Source organism: Hibiscus syriacus, unplaced genomic scaffold (genome assembly GCF_006381635.1).
Source record: "Hibiscus syriacus cultivar Baekdansim isolate YM2019G1 unplaced genomic scaffold, ASM638163v2 tig00002840_pilon, whole genome shotgun sequence".
Classification (NCBI taxonomy): domain Eukaryota; kingdom Viridiplantae; phylum Streptophyta; class Magnoliopsida; order Malvales; family Malvaceae; genus Hibiscus; species Hibiscus syriacus.
The window spans coordinates 10,379,196-10,395,427 of record NW_024061947.1 but is presented as its reverse complement, the minus strand read 5'-3'; the positions used below and the strand labels follow the sequence as shown (position 1 = coordinate 10,395,427).

Sequence of the window (16,232 nt, the reverse complement as noted above, 5' to 3'; positions counted from 1 at the left end):
AATTTAAACCCTCCTTAACAGCCTTTAACTCCATCAAAATAGGTGGACCCGGACCAGAAGCCGTCTTAAAAGAACCTAAAAGTAGACCTTCTTCATCCCTTAGGATGCCTGCAATTCCACTGCTCTTCCAGTCAGAACTAGTAGCTGCATCCACATTCAATTTAACAAAGCCCTTAGGAGGGAGGGACCACGGGATGGTAGAGACAATTGATTTGTTTGGAGGGAAACATGAATCCCCAAGGGAAGGGTCACTGATAAGGGAATCCAAAGAAATGGCCGAATCTGCAAACTTAGCTAGGAACCAAGATGCAAGCCTTACTCTAGCTAAGAAAAATAAATTAGTTTGATCCAACTTCCCTCTATCGAAGACGATGTCATTTCTAGCTTTCCAAACAGTCCACATAACAACAGCCGAAATAAAGTTCCAAATAGTAGAACCGGAATTTAAATCTTCCCAAGCTAGAAGAAAGTTTTGCGCATTTCCATGAAAGACCGAACTGATACTCCAATACTGCAAAAATTATTCCACAAAGACCACACGACAAAACAAGAGAGAAATAAGTGAGGAGGATTCATCCACCAAATTACATAAAGGACATGAAAGATCTACAATATCCGAAACTCCACTTTTAGCCAGTACAGTCCTCACTGGTAGTTTTTGAAGGACCACCTGCCACATAAAAATCTCAATCCTTGGTGGCACCAATCCTTTCCACAAAATTTTCTTCCACAAAAGTCCTCCCATATTGTTTCAATTTAAGACAAACTTGATAACAACTATATGACACCAGAATCTTGAGCCTCGTATTACTGAGAAAAAGGATCTGCAATTCGTTTTGGTTCCGAGGAGAGGTATGCAACTAAGTCCAAAGTAGCATGCACAAAGAGAGTCAAAACCATTCTTTTTTCTGGAGGAAACATTGCCTTCATAAAAATGTTAATATCAATCATTATGTCCTTTGAATGGCACACTGGATGTTAGTTTCATGGGTTGCCCTAAAATAGTTGTACTTCCTTTCAATTTAGTCCTCCCATATTGTTTCAATTTAAGACAAACTTGATAACAAACTATATGACACCAGAATCTTGAGCCTCGTATTACTGAGAAAAAGGATCTGCAATTCGTTTTGGTTCCGAGGAGAGGTATGCAACTAAGTCCAAAGTAGCATGCACAAAGAGAGTCAAAACCATTCTTTTTTCTGGAGGAAACATTGCCTTCATAAAAATGTTAATATCAATCATTATGTCCTTTGAATGGCACACTGGATGTTAGTTTCATGGGTTGCCCTAAAATAGCTGTACTTCCTTTCAATTTGTTCCCTTAATTTTCCCCTGGACTACCAAAGCTTGGTTATTCTAACAATTCACAAAATACTGCAACGAGTCGTTGCCAATGACTGTTTTGTCTGGTAAAGATCAAATGCCAGAATGGCCATAATAAATGTGACAAGCAAGGAACACTGGAGACAACATAATTCATACACTTCAGTGAGAGTATCATTAAAGGCAACCAAACTGATAACTGAAAATACTAACCACATTTGCTGAAATAGTGGATGGTGTACCACCATCTATACCCTGCATCAGAGTACCAGAAAATAGTCGACAAGAAATCCAAATCAGATATGTAGGAAAAATACTAAATGATGCCAAAAATGGAGAAAAAGGGGGGAAAAAGAGGATGAAGCAAAAGCAGTAAAAAACAGTGAGGGAAAGAATAAAAAAGTAACCCTTTATACCAATATCCAAATAATGTACATTACCAATGAGAGATCGAGATTATATTGCAGGGAAAGTTAAAACTAATTAGAAATAATTTTCAATTCCTCATTTGATTTCATGTCCTAGCAACAAGAAATTCGTAATCATTGAAGCATAGGAATATAAAAACACTGACAAGCTAAAAATAACAGTATTCCCCAAATTAATTTCCTTGTACATTCATAAAAGGAAAGCATTTTCCTCACCTTTCAAAGCTGTACAGAACTTAACCCCTGGAGATATTGAATTTACATCCATTTGAATATATTCAATTAACAACCCTTTTCTATTTTAATTAATTAAAAAGACATATTGGCATAGAAAATGGTAAAGAAGCAGCAAAAAGTTGTCTTAGAAAAATAAACAAAAGTGCTTTGAGACTCAAGTTCGATCTCAAATATAAAATTGAAATCTATATTAGGTCATAATGATATGAATAGAAAGAGTATTTACCCCAACACTAAAAGATATGGAAGGGCAATTTCAGGAAGCAGTCGAAGTGTTTGGAGGCTGAAAACCCTAGAAGATAACTCTAAACAACAAAGCTACGGACGGGAGAAAACTCTACCAATGGGAAATCTATAATACAAGAAACACTATAAAAGAAATTCTTGACTTCGATAGGACAATATGATAAATGGTTCTAAACAACAAAAGAGTGTAGTGAACATTACCTCAGAAGATTTAAGCTTTTTCTCCAGATCAGCAAGTTTGGCCTGATAAAAATATTTTAATAAAAACATTAGATTAAAAACTCTATTAGAAACCTGATAAAAATATTTTAATAGAAACATTAGATTAAAAACTCTACTAGAAAAAAATTCCAATGACTGCAAAAGGAAAGAACATAGAACTCATAGTGTAAATAAGAACAAAGGAGTGAAACAATTCAAATAGAGTTTAACAGATGATCTTACCTCAGAAACGGAAGCCCTCGCCTCAGCAGAGGCACAAGCATGCAAAGCATTAGCCAATTCTTTTCCCATATCTTCAACTTGTTTCATGGCATTTTTCAGAGTTTGTTCGCGGTCAGATATGAGAGTACGAACATTATCCCTCTCTTCTTGTACCTGTTTCTTAGCTTCAGCCCATTCTTTCTACAAAATTTGGACGGGCCAAAAAGTTGGTCATGAAAAGCAGCGTGTCAGCATTTATTTCAAAGTAGAAAAGATTTCATAAAACAGAAAAATGGTAGTTGACCATTCATCAATTGATGCATCTGCAGCCCAATTTTTCACAAGATATCTTTAATAATGAAAAATAAACCAGACACACCTCTATTTGTTTAACATACTCCTCTTGCTTTCTTCTCTCCAAAGCTCTCGTTTCCTAGAAAGCAATTGGACAAGGAGATAAAACCAAAATACTTGTATAGTACGCACAGATGAAGGGACAAATATACACTCATAATAATATTATTATGTCATGTTACCTCACGAACTTCCTCTGCACTCTGTATAGTATCCAAACTAGCCTGCATATAATTATAGAACTTCTGTTGGTACCAACCAAATGTGAAAGAAAAGAAAATTTGGGTTTTCAATTTTGGAAGCAAAAACAAAAATCATGTTCTGATAGAAAACACAAACAATACATAATTTTCAGGAGGGAGGGGGATCATGATTTGACTTCTGTGTATAACAATTATGTAAAACTTGGTATTTCATTTTAGTCATTTGCTCTTTCTTAGTCAATTATGTTGTTTTCTATCATTTGCTTTAGCTTTATTGCAATTTTTAAAGAAGTGAAATCCAGTTTAAAAGCAACAAGGAAATAAAGCCCAAATCAGTCACACTATAAACCTGCAGGCGATAAACTCTCTCTGACAAGCTGCGAACTTCATCACATGCTCTCCTTTCAGCATTTGCTAACATCTCTTTTTGTTGTTTCAATATAGATACCTATTAAGAACAAAAAGGTATAAACAGAAACATCCGCAACAGTCGGAACAACAAAGCTTGCCAAACACAAAATAAAAATCAGCAAGACATAATGACAACGGTTGTCGAACAGAACAGTTACCTCCATTGCCAATTTCCGAGAATTCTCCTCAGCCGCATTAAAAGATTCAGAACTTTCACGTAGCTTCTTTTGGTAGTCAATAATCAATTGTGAGAACTCCACATTTCTTGCCAGAACACCATTGATTTTATCCCTCTATGATGTTCCAAATACAATAAAGAAATAGAACATTGAACTTCTTTTTTTTATAGGAATTGAGGCCTCATTAAAAAAACCCCTTCATGATTAAGGAACTCATATTGAATTCCTTAATAAGAGGAAGGAGGAAAAGAGTGCCTTAAACTTTATTAATAAAGATACATAAGATTTACAATAACAAGATAAAACCCTTAAATAACCTAAAAACCCAAAATAAAATACCCCAACAACAAAGTAAAATTAACCAATACCAGACCTAGCCAACCCATCAACCTCAATATTGGTTGTCCTAGCCACCCATCTAATAACTCCCTTGACTTCTTTGAGTTTAACAGCTAACTCCCTAACAATGGAGGCATAGAAAACAGGACAACAAGATCCATCCTTAATCCAATCCACTACCATTTTACAATCTGATTCTATAATCAACCGACCCTTAATACCTCCTCTCACTGAGTGAAAGAAATTTAAACCCTCCTTAACAGCCTTTAACTCCATCAGAATAGGTGGACCCGGACCAGAAGTCGTTTTGAAAGAACCTAAAAGTAGACCTTCTGCATCTCTTAGAATACCCGCAATTCCACTGCTCTTCTAGTCAGAACTAGTAGCTGCATCCACATTCAGTTTGACAAAGCCCTTAGGAGGGGGGACCAAGGAATGGTAGAGACAATTGATTTGTTTGGAGGGAAACATGAATCCCCAAGGGAAGGGTCACTGATAAGGGAATCCAAAGAAATGACCGAATCTGCAAACTCTAGCTAAGAAAAATAAATTAGTTTGATCTAACTTCCCTCTTTCGAAGACGATGTCATTTCTAACTTTCCAAACAGTCCACATAACAACAGCCGGAATAAAGTTCCAAATAGTAGAACTGAAATTTAGATCTTCCCAAGCTAGAAGAAAGTTTTGCGCATTTCCATGAAAGACCGAATTGATACTCCAATACTGCGAAAATTTATTCCACAAAGACCACACGACAGAACAAGAGAAAAATAAATGAGAAGAGGATTCATCCACCAAATTACATAAAGGACAGGAAAGATCTACAATATCCGAAACCCCTCTTTTAGCCAGTTCAGTCCTCACTGGCAGTTTTTGAAGGACCACCTGCCACATAAGTCTCAATCCTTGGTGGCACCAATCCTTTCCACAAAATTTTCTTCCAAAAAGAGTTCGCCTGAGAAACCGAGGAACAAATCTCTTCACACATGAATTAACAGAATAAACATCATCCCCTCTCCCTTTCCAGATTTGAGCATCACTGGCATATTTAGACAAGCAAATATTAGAAATGATTGTCATCAGATTAGTCCACTGTTCAAATTCCCAATCCGCCAAATTCCTCCTCAATCGAATATTCCAAATCCAACCTAAAGAACTAAACTCGCCGAAATCAATCAATTTACCACTCTGATTTGAAGAGATAGCAAGCAGCCTTGGGAAAGAGACCTTAAGAGGGCAGTCCATTGCCCATTTGTCCTGCCAAAAACAAATAAACTGACCACAACCAACTTGAATTCTGCACTTACTTCGAAATTTTGAGCCAAATGAGTCTTCTTTAAAATGAGAATTAACCACTGAACTCCAAATCCAAGAGGATTGAGCTGGTATCTTGTTATTGAACAGTAAAGAGTAGGGATCCAAATTGTATTTTGAGCATATCAACCTCCTCCAAACAACATTCCTTTCATTAGCAAACCTCCAAGACCATTTCCCCAGTAAAGCTCTGTTCATATTAATAATATTCAACACTCCCAAACCTCCCTCCTCCTTAGATTTGCACACATTGGGCCAGCTGACCCAATGAATCTTGTTTTTATCCGTTCCACCTCCCCATAAGAATTTAGACATTATGGAATTGAGTTTGGAATTAACCGAGGAAGGAATTTTAAAAAGAGATAAATAGTAGGTTGGAAGTGAACAAAGAACCGATTTAATCAAGACTAACCTCCCTGCCAATGAAAGAGTGTTAGATTTCCAACCTGCAAGCTTCTTGTTAAATTGTAAAACCACCTGATCCCAAAGAGAAAGAATTCCTAGATGCACCGAGAGGCAAGCCTAGATATTCAGATGGAAAATTCCCAACTGCACAACCAATAGACGAGGCCCACTCCTCAACCTCCTCCGCAGTCGTATTAACACCATGGAAATTCCCACTGCACAACCAATAGACGAGGCCCACTCCTCAACCTCCTCCGCAGTCGTATTAACACCAAATATCTGCTTTTCTTCAAATTCAATTGAAGGCCATGGAAATTCCCACTGCACAACCAATAGACGAGGCCCACTCCTCAACCTCCTCCGCAGTCGTATTAACACCAAATATCTGCTTTTCTTCAAATTCAATTGAAGGCCAGAAATAAGTTCAAACACTCTTAGGACCCTCTTAACATTTAAAATCTGATTCTTCGAAGCTCCACAGAAAATAATTAAGTCATCTGCAAATTGCAGATGAGATAAATTAAAAGCCGTCTCATTTCTTCCAAATTGCAGTCCAGAAAACAGTCCCTCAGATACTGTTTTTAAAAGCAGTAAGTTTAGAAGTTCCCCAACCAAGTTGAAAAGCATAGGAGATAGAGACCAGCCCTGACGGAGACCCCTTGCCATAGGGAATTCCTGAGAAGGGACCCCATTAATCAAAACTGAAATTGAGGTTGTTGTTACACATTTTCTGATCCAACTCCTCTATTTGAAGCCAAATCCCATTTTCTCCATAACCGTAAAAAGAATAGACCAATCCACAATATCATAGGCCTTTCTGAAGTCCACTTTAAACACACATCCTTTAAGCCCTTTTTTCCTCCAAAAGTCAACTCCCTCATTAGCTATAAGAGAGCAATCCAGTATTTGACGACCTGGAATAAATGCAAACTGCGTTGGGCTGATCAAACCAGTAATACAATTCCTTAATCTCCATGAAAGACATTTTGAAAGGATCTTGTACAACCCTCCTACAAGGCTTATGGGTCTAAAATCATCTAATCCACCAATATACACCTTGGGAATAAGAGTAATGAAAGTATGATTGACTCCATGTTCCCAATCTTTCCCCATATAGAAATTATGAAAAAATTTCATAATATCTACCTTTAGAATAGACCAAAATCTCTTAAAAAGCCCATATTTAATCCATCCGGTCCGGGAGCTTTGTTACTATCACACGATTGAAGAGTTTCCCAAATTTCTTCCTCTGTAAATTCTTTTTCCAGAAACACACTTTGCTCCACAGAAATTCTGGAAAAATTCAGCTTCAAATCTTCAACTTCCAAGGTAGACTTAGAATTATAGATTCCAAAAAAATGGTCCTTAACAGTAGTTTTGATGATAGCTGGATCTTGAATAATCTCGCCATTGATATTTAGAACACTCATAAAATTCCTCTTTCTCCTGACTGAAGCACATGCATGGAAAAATCTTGTTTCACCTCTTTTCCATATCTGTTCCATTTTAAATTCCATAATTATATTCTCATAGTCCTCAATTCTGCTGCTTTTTCACAACCATTAGAGTCTTGCGTTTGCTGGAAATTTTCCTCTGCTAAGTGGATATTCCTTTCTAATTCTGCAATTTCTATAGCTGGGTATTGATCTCTATTCCCCGCCCATTCCTTGATCGCCAATTTGGTAGATTTCAGGATAGAAAAAATTCCAGCTCTGTTGTGTTTACTCTTGCAATTTTGTACAGTAGAGCCAACTAAATTCTGAAAACCTTCTTCATCCATCAAATAACTAAATAACCTGAATGATTTTTTACCCCAACTAACTCCACCGTTCTCAAGAAAAATGGCATTGTGATCTGATACAGCCTTAGGTAACAATACTGTATAGTTTCAGGAAAGGCTTCCAAAAAATGGACATCAACTAGGAACCTGTCCAGTCTAACAAAGGTGGGTATATCCTGATTGCTACACCATGTGAAACTACCCCCATGTAGAGGTAAATCAATTAAACCTGTCTATTGGATAAAATAACTGAAAATTCTTATTGAATTTCTGTTTTGGGCTCTTCCAATCTTCTCTTCTTCTGAAAGATGCACATTAAAATCACCTCCCACACAAAGAGGAATGCTCTGACCACAAATAAAAACAGCTAACTCTTCAAAAAAGCAAGCTTTTTCTTCTTCAACAGTAGGACCGTAAACATTGATAAAACCACACCTAAGTTGTGAAGTTTGAAATTTCCCAAAAGTAGCAATGAACCTTCTGTTTAAAACATGATTTTCCACTTCAAACTTGCCCTCATCCCAACAACTCAATAAACCTCCAGAAGAACACACTGCTAGAGATTCTGTAAACCCTTTAAGGGTATTCAAACCACTCCTCAAAAAATGCCTCTGAATCTTCTCCATTTTCATTTCTTGAAGCAAAAGAAAAATAGGGCGTTTCTTTAAAACTAAATTTTAAACAGATCTTTGTTTTTCCTTTCTTCCCAATCCCCGAACGTTCCATGTTAATCATCAAAAAATTAAAAAACAAGAACTGCCAAGAAAATCGAAGCTCAAACCAGCCCCAAATCTTCCTCCAAGTTTATAATTTTTTCCAAAAAAGTTGACTTCCCTTCCTTGAAAGACACCCCCAAAAGCTTACTGACTTCCCAAGTAGCTAAGGCTTCCTCCAATAGAACTGAAAAATCTAGAGAAGAAACTGTTGAAGTGCTAGCCTGATCCAATGCCTCCCTTATCAAAAATCTTTTGGCTCTTCGAATAAATGTAATGGAATTGAAATCAGAATCATCACCTTCTGAAAACCACTCTTCACACATATTACCCAAACTACTATCAGCAACATGCCTCTCCACAGTAGACTCCACACAACCATCCATAAATCTGCTACTGGACTGACTGGCAAAACTGAATTTAGCACCAAGTCCTTACCCTTTAGCTTTTCTAAGGATTCCTCTTCTGTAGGTAATGGCCATTGTCTTCTCTCCCTTGATCTCGAATACACCTTTTTATAACTAACCGTTCTTCTCCTTTCCAACGGCTCACTCCTAGTAGTTAAAGATAAATTAGATCGATGAAGCGATCTTCCCCTAGAAATCATTTTTCCAGCATGTGCATTAGAGTCAATCATCTTAGTTGTTGCTGTTAACTCTACTCCCCCACTACGCAGCATCAAACTGGAATGAGATATACCTCCATTATTTGCTTCCTCCATGTTGACAGATTGAACTATAAATTGGTTCTGGTCCATTCTCCCAAAACTATTCAATTTAATAACTAGCCCAGCTGGAATTATTTTAAAATCTGTAGAACCAGGCTGCCCACTTTCTGCTGACTGGGCTTCAGACCCATCAGCGAAAAATTAAAAGACTCTGCATCCCAAACCGGCATAATCACCCAAATTGTCTCCCAATATCCTGGCAGTCTGACACCTCACAATTAATGCTTTTCCCATCTCTGTTAAGCATTGGGATATGATTTTCCCCACCTACTCCAACCAAACTCGTATAAGCTCCTTTGTCAAACCATAAGTCTACCTTTTCTCTGCTGTGTTCTTCTAAATGTTACACTTTCCATAGTTTCTGACACACTCCTGTCAGCTTCCTCTCCAGCAATCTTCTCACCAATTTGAATTTCATTGGAACCTCCCACCGGAGATTTGCTAGAAAACTCTGAATTATACTCGAGCATCGAACCCCGCTTAATCTTAACTGTATAAGATCTTCCATAAGCTCCAAGTGTTATCACCTCAGGGACATCATAAGGGCTCTCCACCCTGATCAAAATCTTCACCGTGGAGAGGTCTTCTTTGTTTTTTGTATCTTCATGGATATCTTCCACCATTCCCCACCTCCCTGCTAAAAGTTCCAAGAAGGTGTTTTGCCAGCATAATAATGGAACCCCAAATAGTTCTATGAGGCAAAAGCCATTGGAATGCCATCATCATTCAATAAAGGTGCCAACCTATCGAACCAGAAAAGTAATTCATCTTTTTTCGTCGACCATGCATCCAACATTTCTTCATCCGACTTAAAGGTTACAACACATGAATTCCAAACGTAACCCCATCTGGCAATCTGAACTTCAAGGCCTTCATTAACTAGAGACTTATGGACTAATTCTAACTCAAAAGAATGTTTAATAATCCCCGTTAATGACCTCTTCACCCAACTGGAGCTCTCTGAAGGAATATGCATTTCCCAAATATTTTTTATTCCTTTCCTCCTGTTGAAACCTTCAAATGCCATTTCCCTTTGATCCGATACATTACTCTTCAATCTATTAGACAATAAGGCATCCCTGTAAGATCTTTCATCCCTTAACTTCTGTTAATATCAACTTTCTCTTTTGACCTTGAAGTATCAACTGAGACCTGCTTTAAAGTCATCTCCAGTGAGCTATTCTGCCCTGCTGACCTCATATGACTTCCTTGTATCGTGCAGCACCAACTGTAATTCTCCAACCATCAATCAATGAACCATTCAGCTTGTTAATAGCCCATTTTAGACTTTCCTCGTTACCAAAATGAACAAAGGCAAATGTGGAGAATTTGTATTTCGGATTCCTTGTTTCTTTAGGAATGAACACTCTGACTACCGAACCCTGAGTTGAGAACTCCCTTAACTTTCGTCGAGACACTCTTCTACTTAGATTATCGATGAACGCCGACCAAACTTTCTCGGAAGAAAACTTTCCTTTCAATTTTTCTCTCTCTACGTTTCTATCTCTCTCACTCATCTTGAAAGGTGTACTTTCCCAATAGAACATTGAACTTCAACAACAACTAAAGAAATACTAAAGCATAATTATAAATAGTAGAAAATGGGAAATAAAGGGCATGCTGAAACTAATCACCTCATGTGCAGCTTCTTTCATGACACTTTCAAGTTTTTCTTTTGTAAAATTTGCTTCAAGAGCCAACTTGTCACGCTCTGACCGTAAACCTATAATATCACCCCTATCAATCAAATACAACAAAGAAGTTAACAAGCAGATGCTTCAACGAGCAAGGAAAAAGGGAATTAGAAAAGGTGACTTTTGCGGTATATTCAATCAAAAGTATACAACCTAAATAATCTAACACTGAATTCTGCTACAAGAATTTGCAGCAATTCTGTAACACTACAATAATGCAGAGGTACAAAAGTTGCCATAAACAAGCAGCTATTAAACTTACTAGATGCAAAAGAAAGAGTCTGGTCCAATGTGATTCCATTAATACCATAGAAAAGCAAGGATAAGAACTTCAAGCAAGAAAAAACCTTTCAAAACTAAGCGATCCAAAAGAATGTATTTAGCAGATACATTCAATAGGAACTTCAAGAAAATAACTTCTCGAAACTAAGTAAATCAAATAATGTATTTAATCGATACATTTAAACAAGATAAGTAGCTTTACAATAAAGTTAAAAGAAAATGAATTGTCTACTTATTTGAACTAACCCAAAGTTAACATTAGGCAAGTGCGGGATGGAAGATGATACGAGGAAGGAAGGATCTTTATGAAGTTGAAGGCGTTATAGATGAAGAAAAACTTCAAGTGTTGAGCAATTGTCTAGTGGGGTGGTGCAAGGAGTTTATTAAAATTGGTCATCTCGCTAGACAAATGCATGAGAAGGGCCTCTCTGGCTTATCCTTAATGAGAGCTGCTGGAAATGCGGTTTTAATGGTTTTCGAAGACTCTGCTTCGATGAGAAGTGTATAAATTAGAGACTCTCGCAAAGTGGTTCTCTATATTTGAAGCTTGGTCAGAGAGTTTGGTAATGGAGTGTCGTCGAATATGATTAGTTTGCGAGGGTGTTCCTTTTCACTCATGGAATTGGGATACTTTTAAGAACATTGCTGATAAGTGGGGTCATTTACTAGCTATCGACGAAAGCTGTCAATCACCATCATCCTTTGATCGGGCAAAAATTCAAGTCCTCACAAAGGCTGAGGCGAGAATTGATGCGACGATGGAATTGAAGGTTGGTGACAACTCCTTCAAGATCATGGTGCATGAGATAAAACCTTCATTCAAACCAAACTCTTGGGCTCCTGAAGAGGACGAATCTCAGTAGATCTCGTCTCTCCATTTGTGGCTTTGATTTAGCTTATATGGTTGATGGTGTTGCTTTTCTTTTGTATTATGTTCTTTTGCGTCGTTTTTTATCCTATTGATGGAGATGTAATTAGATTTAAGGTGATTCGACTTTGGCTTTGGATGAGGATTTAAGAGTTTAAGGTGTTTGTTGTAATGGTGTATATCACCATAGGAGGTTTTTCCGTGTTGTTTTTTGTATTAGGTATTATTATTATTAATAAAATATGAGGTACTCTTTTCTTCCTTCCAATATTCGTTAACATACATCTAAGTATGTGAACGAATACGAAGGGAGTTTTTAATGAGACCTCCAACTTCTATAAAAAAAAACATTAGGCAAGTGCAATAATGACATACACTAAAATACATATTGATCCCCAACTTCAAGAGAGTGACAAATATCAAACAAATCAAACAAATTAAGCAGCCAATTGACATATGTGATAACTAGGATGCTATGATTTGTGGTTATTCTAATATATATTTTTTATAGAAGATGAGGCCTCATAAAAAACCTCCTTTTTACCCTCCATGTTATGAAAATAACATGAAGAGTAATGAAAGGAGGAAAAGAGCGCCTATAATTTTATTAAACAGAATAAAAGTACATTACCCACTCTACAACAAAATAAACCTTCCCAGAAAGCATAAGACTTAAAAACCACTAAACTTCAACCAACCAAGGGTTCTCTAGGAGTCACATCTAAAGTTAATTGTGTCGTACAATCATAAAGAAATATGCTGGAAATTATCTGCGTTAGTTAACTATATCTCAGTTAGAAAACCTCCCAGGATCCCTAATCCTAAAAGACAATGATCTCCTGACAACACTGGTTTGACTGTATTAAATGGACCTACTTTACAGAAAAATCCCCAAAAGTTCCTATTAAAGGTTCATATTAGTCCGGAATAAATATAACAATAACGTACCTGGCCTTAGCTAGATCCTCTTCAAGGCATCTTAAACGTTCAGTAGCTTTATCTTGAGCTTTCTTACTAGCTTCCTGTTTATGAAACATGATACAAAATGTGACTTAACAGAAACTAAAAACAAACATGCATACTCATCTTCCCAACAAGACGGGTAGGAAGCATGGAAAAAGAAACAAGACACGGGTATGACACAACAAATATGACAGATTATATTTTTTAAAAGGCATAAGCATGAGGCAGGTTAAAAAATAAAAAATATATATAAATATAAATATGTATTTATATTATTGAATTTTATTATTTTTGAATTAAAAATTATAAATATATATTAAAATCATATATAATTTACTTTTAACAAAATTTTTAATTAAAAATTCAAGGTAATTTTATACTTGTATTGGATATTATGAATTAATTTCACCCAATAATCTAATAAACTTGTTACAAATAAATGGAAAGACCATCCAATCAAAAACCCATCTCACCCAACCCATGTTATAACCAAATTCCATCCACTTTATAAACATTTTCTTCCCAAGGCTGAAATTTCCTGATGGAGACTCACACGCCAAACCACTCTCCCTCTCTCTTCTATGATAATATTGGAAAATAGAAAGAACCAGATACGGGCTTTGTATGTTGGAGACCAAGCCCACCATATTTTGATTGAGCTTAATTTTTTTTCCTAGCCTAATATTTTTGTTCAAACCCTCTCATAAATCAGAAAAGACTTCAGACTTGGGCAGATAGATGTCCAGCCCTTGGATAGGTCTATGTCATACATATCCGACACAAATACACAAGGTATGAAACAGTATCCATTCTTTGCAGCACAGCAGAAATAGAACCAAGATTGATACCTGAGAACCTTCGAGAAGAAGCAAGAGATCCCTCCTCCCAGTATCTGCAATAATGTATTTATTTCTAAATGTTAGTTGTATAAATAAACAAATTTTCAAAATAGAAAAGAAAGAAAGAAAACAGTCAAGCATTTGACCATTGAAAAATAGTGCAAAGCAAAAAAGAACGCAAAAACAGAAAGTAAAACAATAACTCAACCAAGTCAATCTGACCATTAGATTATTATATAAGCAATCAAGTTTGCCACAGTAAAAGCGGGTATCCTTCAATTTTATTATTTCCCCTCTTGTTACAAGCCTAACAAACAATTAAAGATGGCTGCATGTTTAGCATGTGCAAAAGAAACATAAAAGAAACCACTCATTCTAGATTTAAATAAATTCAAGTGTACCTTGTACACAGTCCAGTAATAAAACCCTCAAATGGCAGAATATGAAATTTGTATAGCAGTTTTGTCATGTTAACCACTGCAGCAAGTTATACCTACAGAAGGTACTACATACAAATTCAAAATCCAAGTCTATAGACATGCCACAACCCCTTCTACAAGATAATGCATCAGTTTTCCAATGAAGAAAAATGAAAATTAACAACAAAAGATAAGTTTAACCAATTAGCACCGAGTTCTGATTAGGGGAACTGATACCACTAGCAAGCATATAACCAACTTGTTCATCTACAAAGTTAACAGACACCCACCATCCATAACATAAAATCCTCTTAGGCAATTGAGATTAACTAAAACATAAACTACTAGATAAATCACCGTCACTCTGACTACAAATCTCCTATTATCGTTCACTCACGGACTAAGTACAATTCAAACAGCAATATCAATCAAACAATAGTCCAACTGAATAAAAAACATTACAAAATGGACAGAAACAGAACCTGGAGCTGCTTCTGCTGCAGGGGAATAAGACTGATGAAGCTTATGTTCCTCCTCATATAACTTCTTGTACATTGCAACCTATGCGATAGAAAAATGATTGAAAAACAAGCATCAACTAAAGAAAAACTAGAAGAACGCTCAAGAAGAAAAGGATCAGAGAATAAAAGGCCATAGAGAGACTCACAGAGGTATGCAGTGATTCAATCATGCACCCCTGCTCTTCAGCTCTCCGTAACACTGCTGCAACTTTAGATGCAGCTTCATCAGCTTGTTTTTTGAGCTCCAATTCCAGTTTTTCCTGCAGTCCCATATATTCAACCACAGCTACCTAACAAATAGTTTTTTCTTGTCTGTGAACCAAAGATGGATAATAATAACCTTTACTTGTCATCTTTTTTAAGGTTATTTTGGTATCCATGTAATAGGTTCTAAATACAGCTTACAAGTACAATGATATTCAAGGTTTTGGTTAGGTTCTGGATGGTGGGTATTTGACCAACAAACATTTAAGTACTGTTCTTTTTCTATATCTATCACTTCTTTCTCATTTCTCCCCTAAGCCTTCTCTTATTCTATCTTTTCCTTGATTCAGTCTAATTCCTTCTATCTCTGATGTTCCCTTGAAACTTCCATATTATATATCTCTTTACCTGACTACTGTATATCAACTAAACAAACCGATATCTCAGCAGAATGATAAGAAAATTTAATTACCTTGAACTCCGTCTCTTTACTTTCTATCTGGTCAGAAAGATCACGGACAAGGCTCCTAAGTTGGACATTCTGCTCAACTAACCCATTTATATCCTTGAATGTCAACTATCCAAAAAAACATATAGATAAATATGAGAGAGCACATTTTTTCGGTTGGGGAGAGCATGTTGAGGAGAAGAAGATATTCTGAAAAAGGAAGACAAATTAGCAAAAGTTTCAAGTTGATATTTACTTCTGATATAACTATGTCAGCATTGGGCTGCAGCCTCATATCAGCAGGAGCAGCAGTTGCATCATCACTAGGAAAATCATGCCCAACAGGTGCACAGCGTAGTTGTACGTCACGACATTCCTTAAGAAGAACTGTCACCTAGAGTATTATCATCCAGTAAAAAGAGGATTAGTGGGTCAAAAGATCCATACTGACATCCCTAGACCTTTCTTGACACAACTACATGTCACATACACAAACAAAGATTTCATCTTTCATCATAGACATAATCTCAAGCCAACTTTCTGTTTTGAAAATTCAGATACAAAAAATGATGTGTGCATCACAACAGACGGCCAACACTGAATCCACACATCAAGAATGTGTAAAAATTTATAACAAATCAAACACACAATCATCCTGAAAATATATGGTAGTTGCAAATTTCCAACCTCTAGAATATAGTTTTATAGACAAATAGAAGTGAACACTGGGAATAAAATGTCAAGAAAGAAAAGAAAATAGAGGAAAAATAGGTGTGGAAGAGGTGATAGAAGAGAATAAAGAAAAATAAAACTCGGGACAAGAGAGAGAAAAGGAAAACCATTTTTTGGAGACGAGAATAAATCCTCCTTATGAGCATTAATTTCTATCTTAAATGTTGAAGAGAAAATTAA

At 36.4% G+C, this 16,232-nt stretch overlaps 1 protein-coding gene across 1 annotated transcript in view; it reads right to left on the bottom strand.

Annotated features, from left to right (window-relative positions):
* Window positions 1-16,232, bottom strand: part of LOC120157561 (nuclear-pore anchor-like) — a 46,458-nt gene that overhangs the window by 11,742 nt on the left and 18,484 nt on the right. The window contains 15 exon segments of the mRNA XM_039168659.1: window positions 1,537-1,579; window positions 2,321-2,325; window positions 2,436-2,477; window positions 2,679-2,858; window positions 3,037-3,090; window positions 3,194-3,235; window positions 3,564-3,662; window positions 3,784-3,918; window positions 10,717-10,819; window positions 12,875-12,948; window positions 13,738-13,781; window positions 14,630-14,708; window positions 14,815-14,928; window positions 15,345-15,449; window positions 15,577-15,714. Coding sequence (XP_039024590.1) covers window positions 1,537-1,579; window positions 2,321-2,325; window positions 2,436-2,477; window positions 2,679-2,858; window positions 3,037-3,090; window positions 3,194-3,235; window positions 3,564-3,662; window positions 3,784-3,918; window positions 10,717-10,819; window positions 12,875-12,948; window positions 13,738-13,781; window positions 14,630-14,708; window positions 14,815-14,928; window positions 15,345-15,449; window positions 15,577-15,714 — 1,257 coding nt within the window.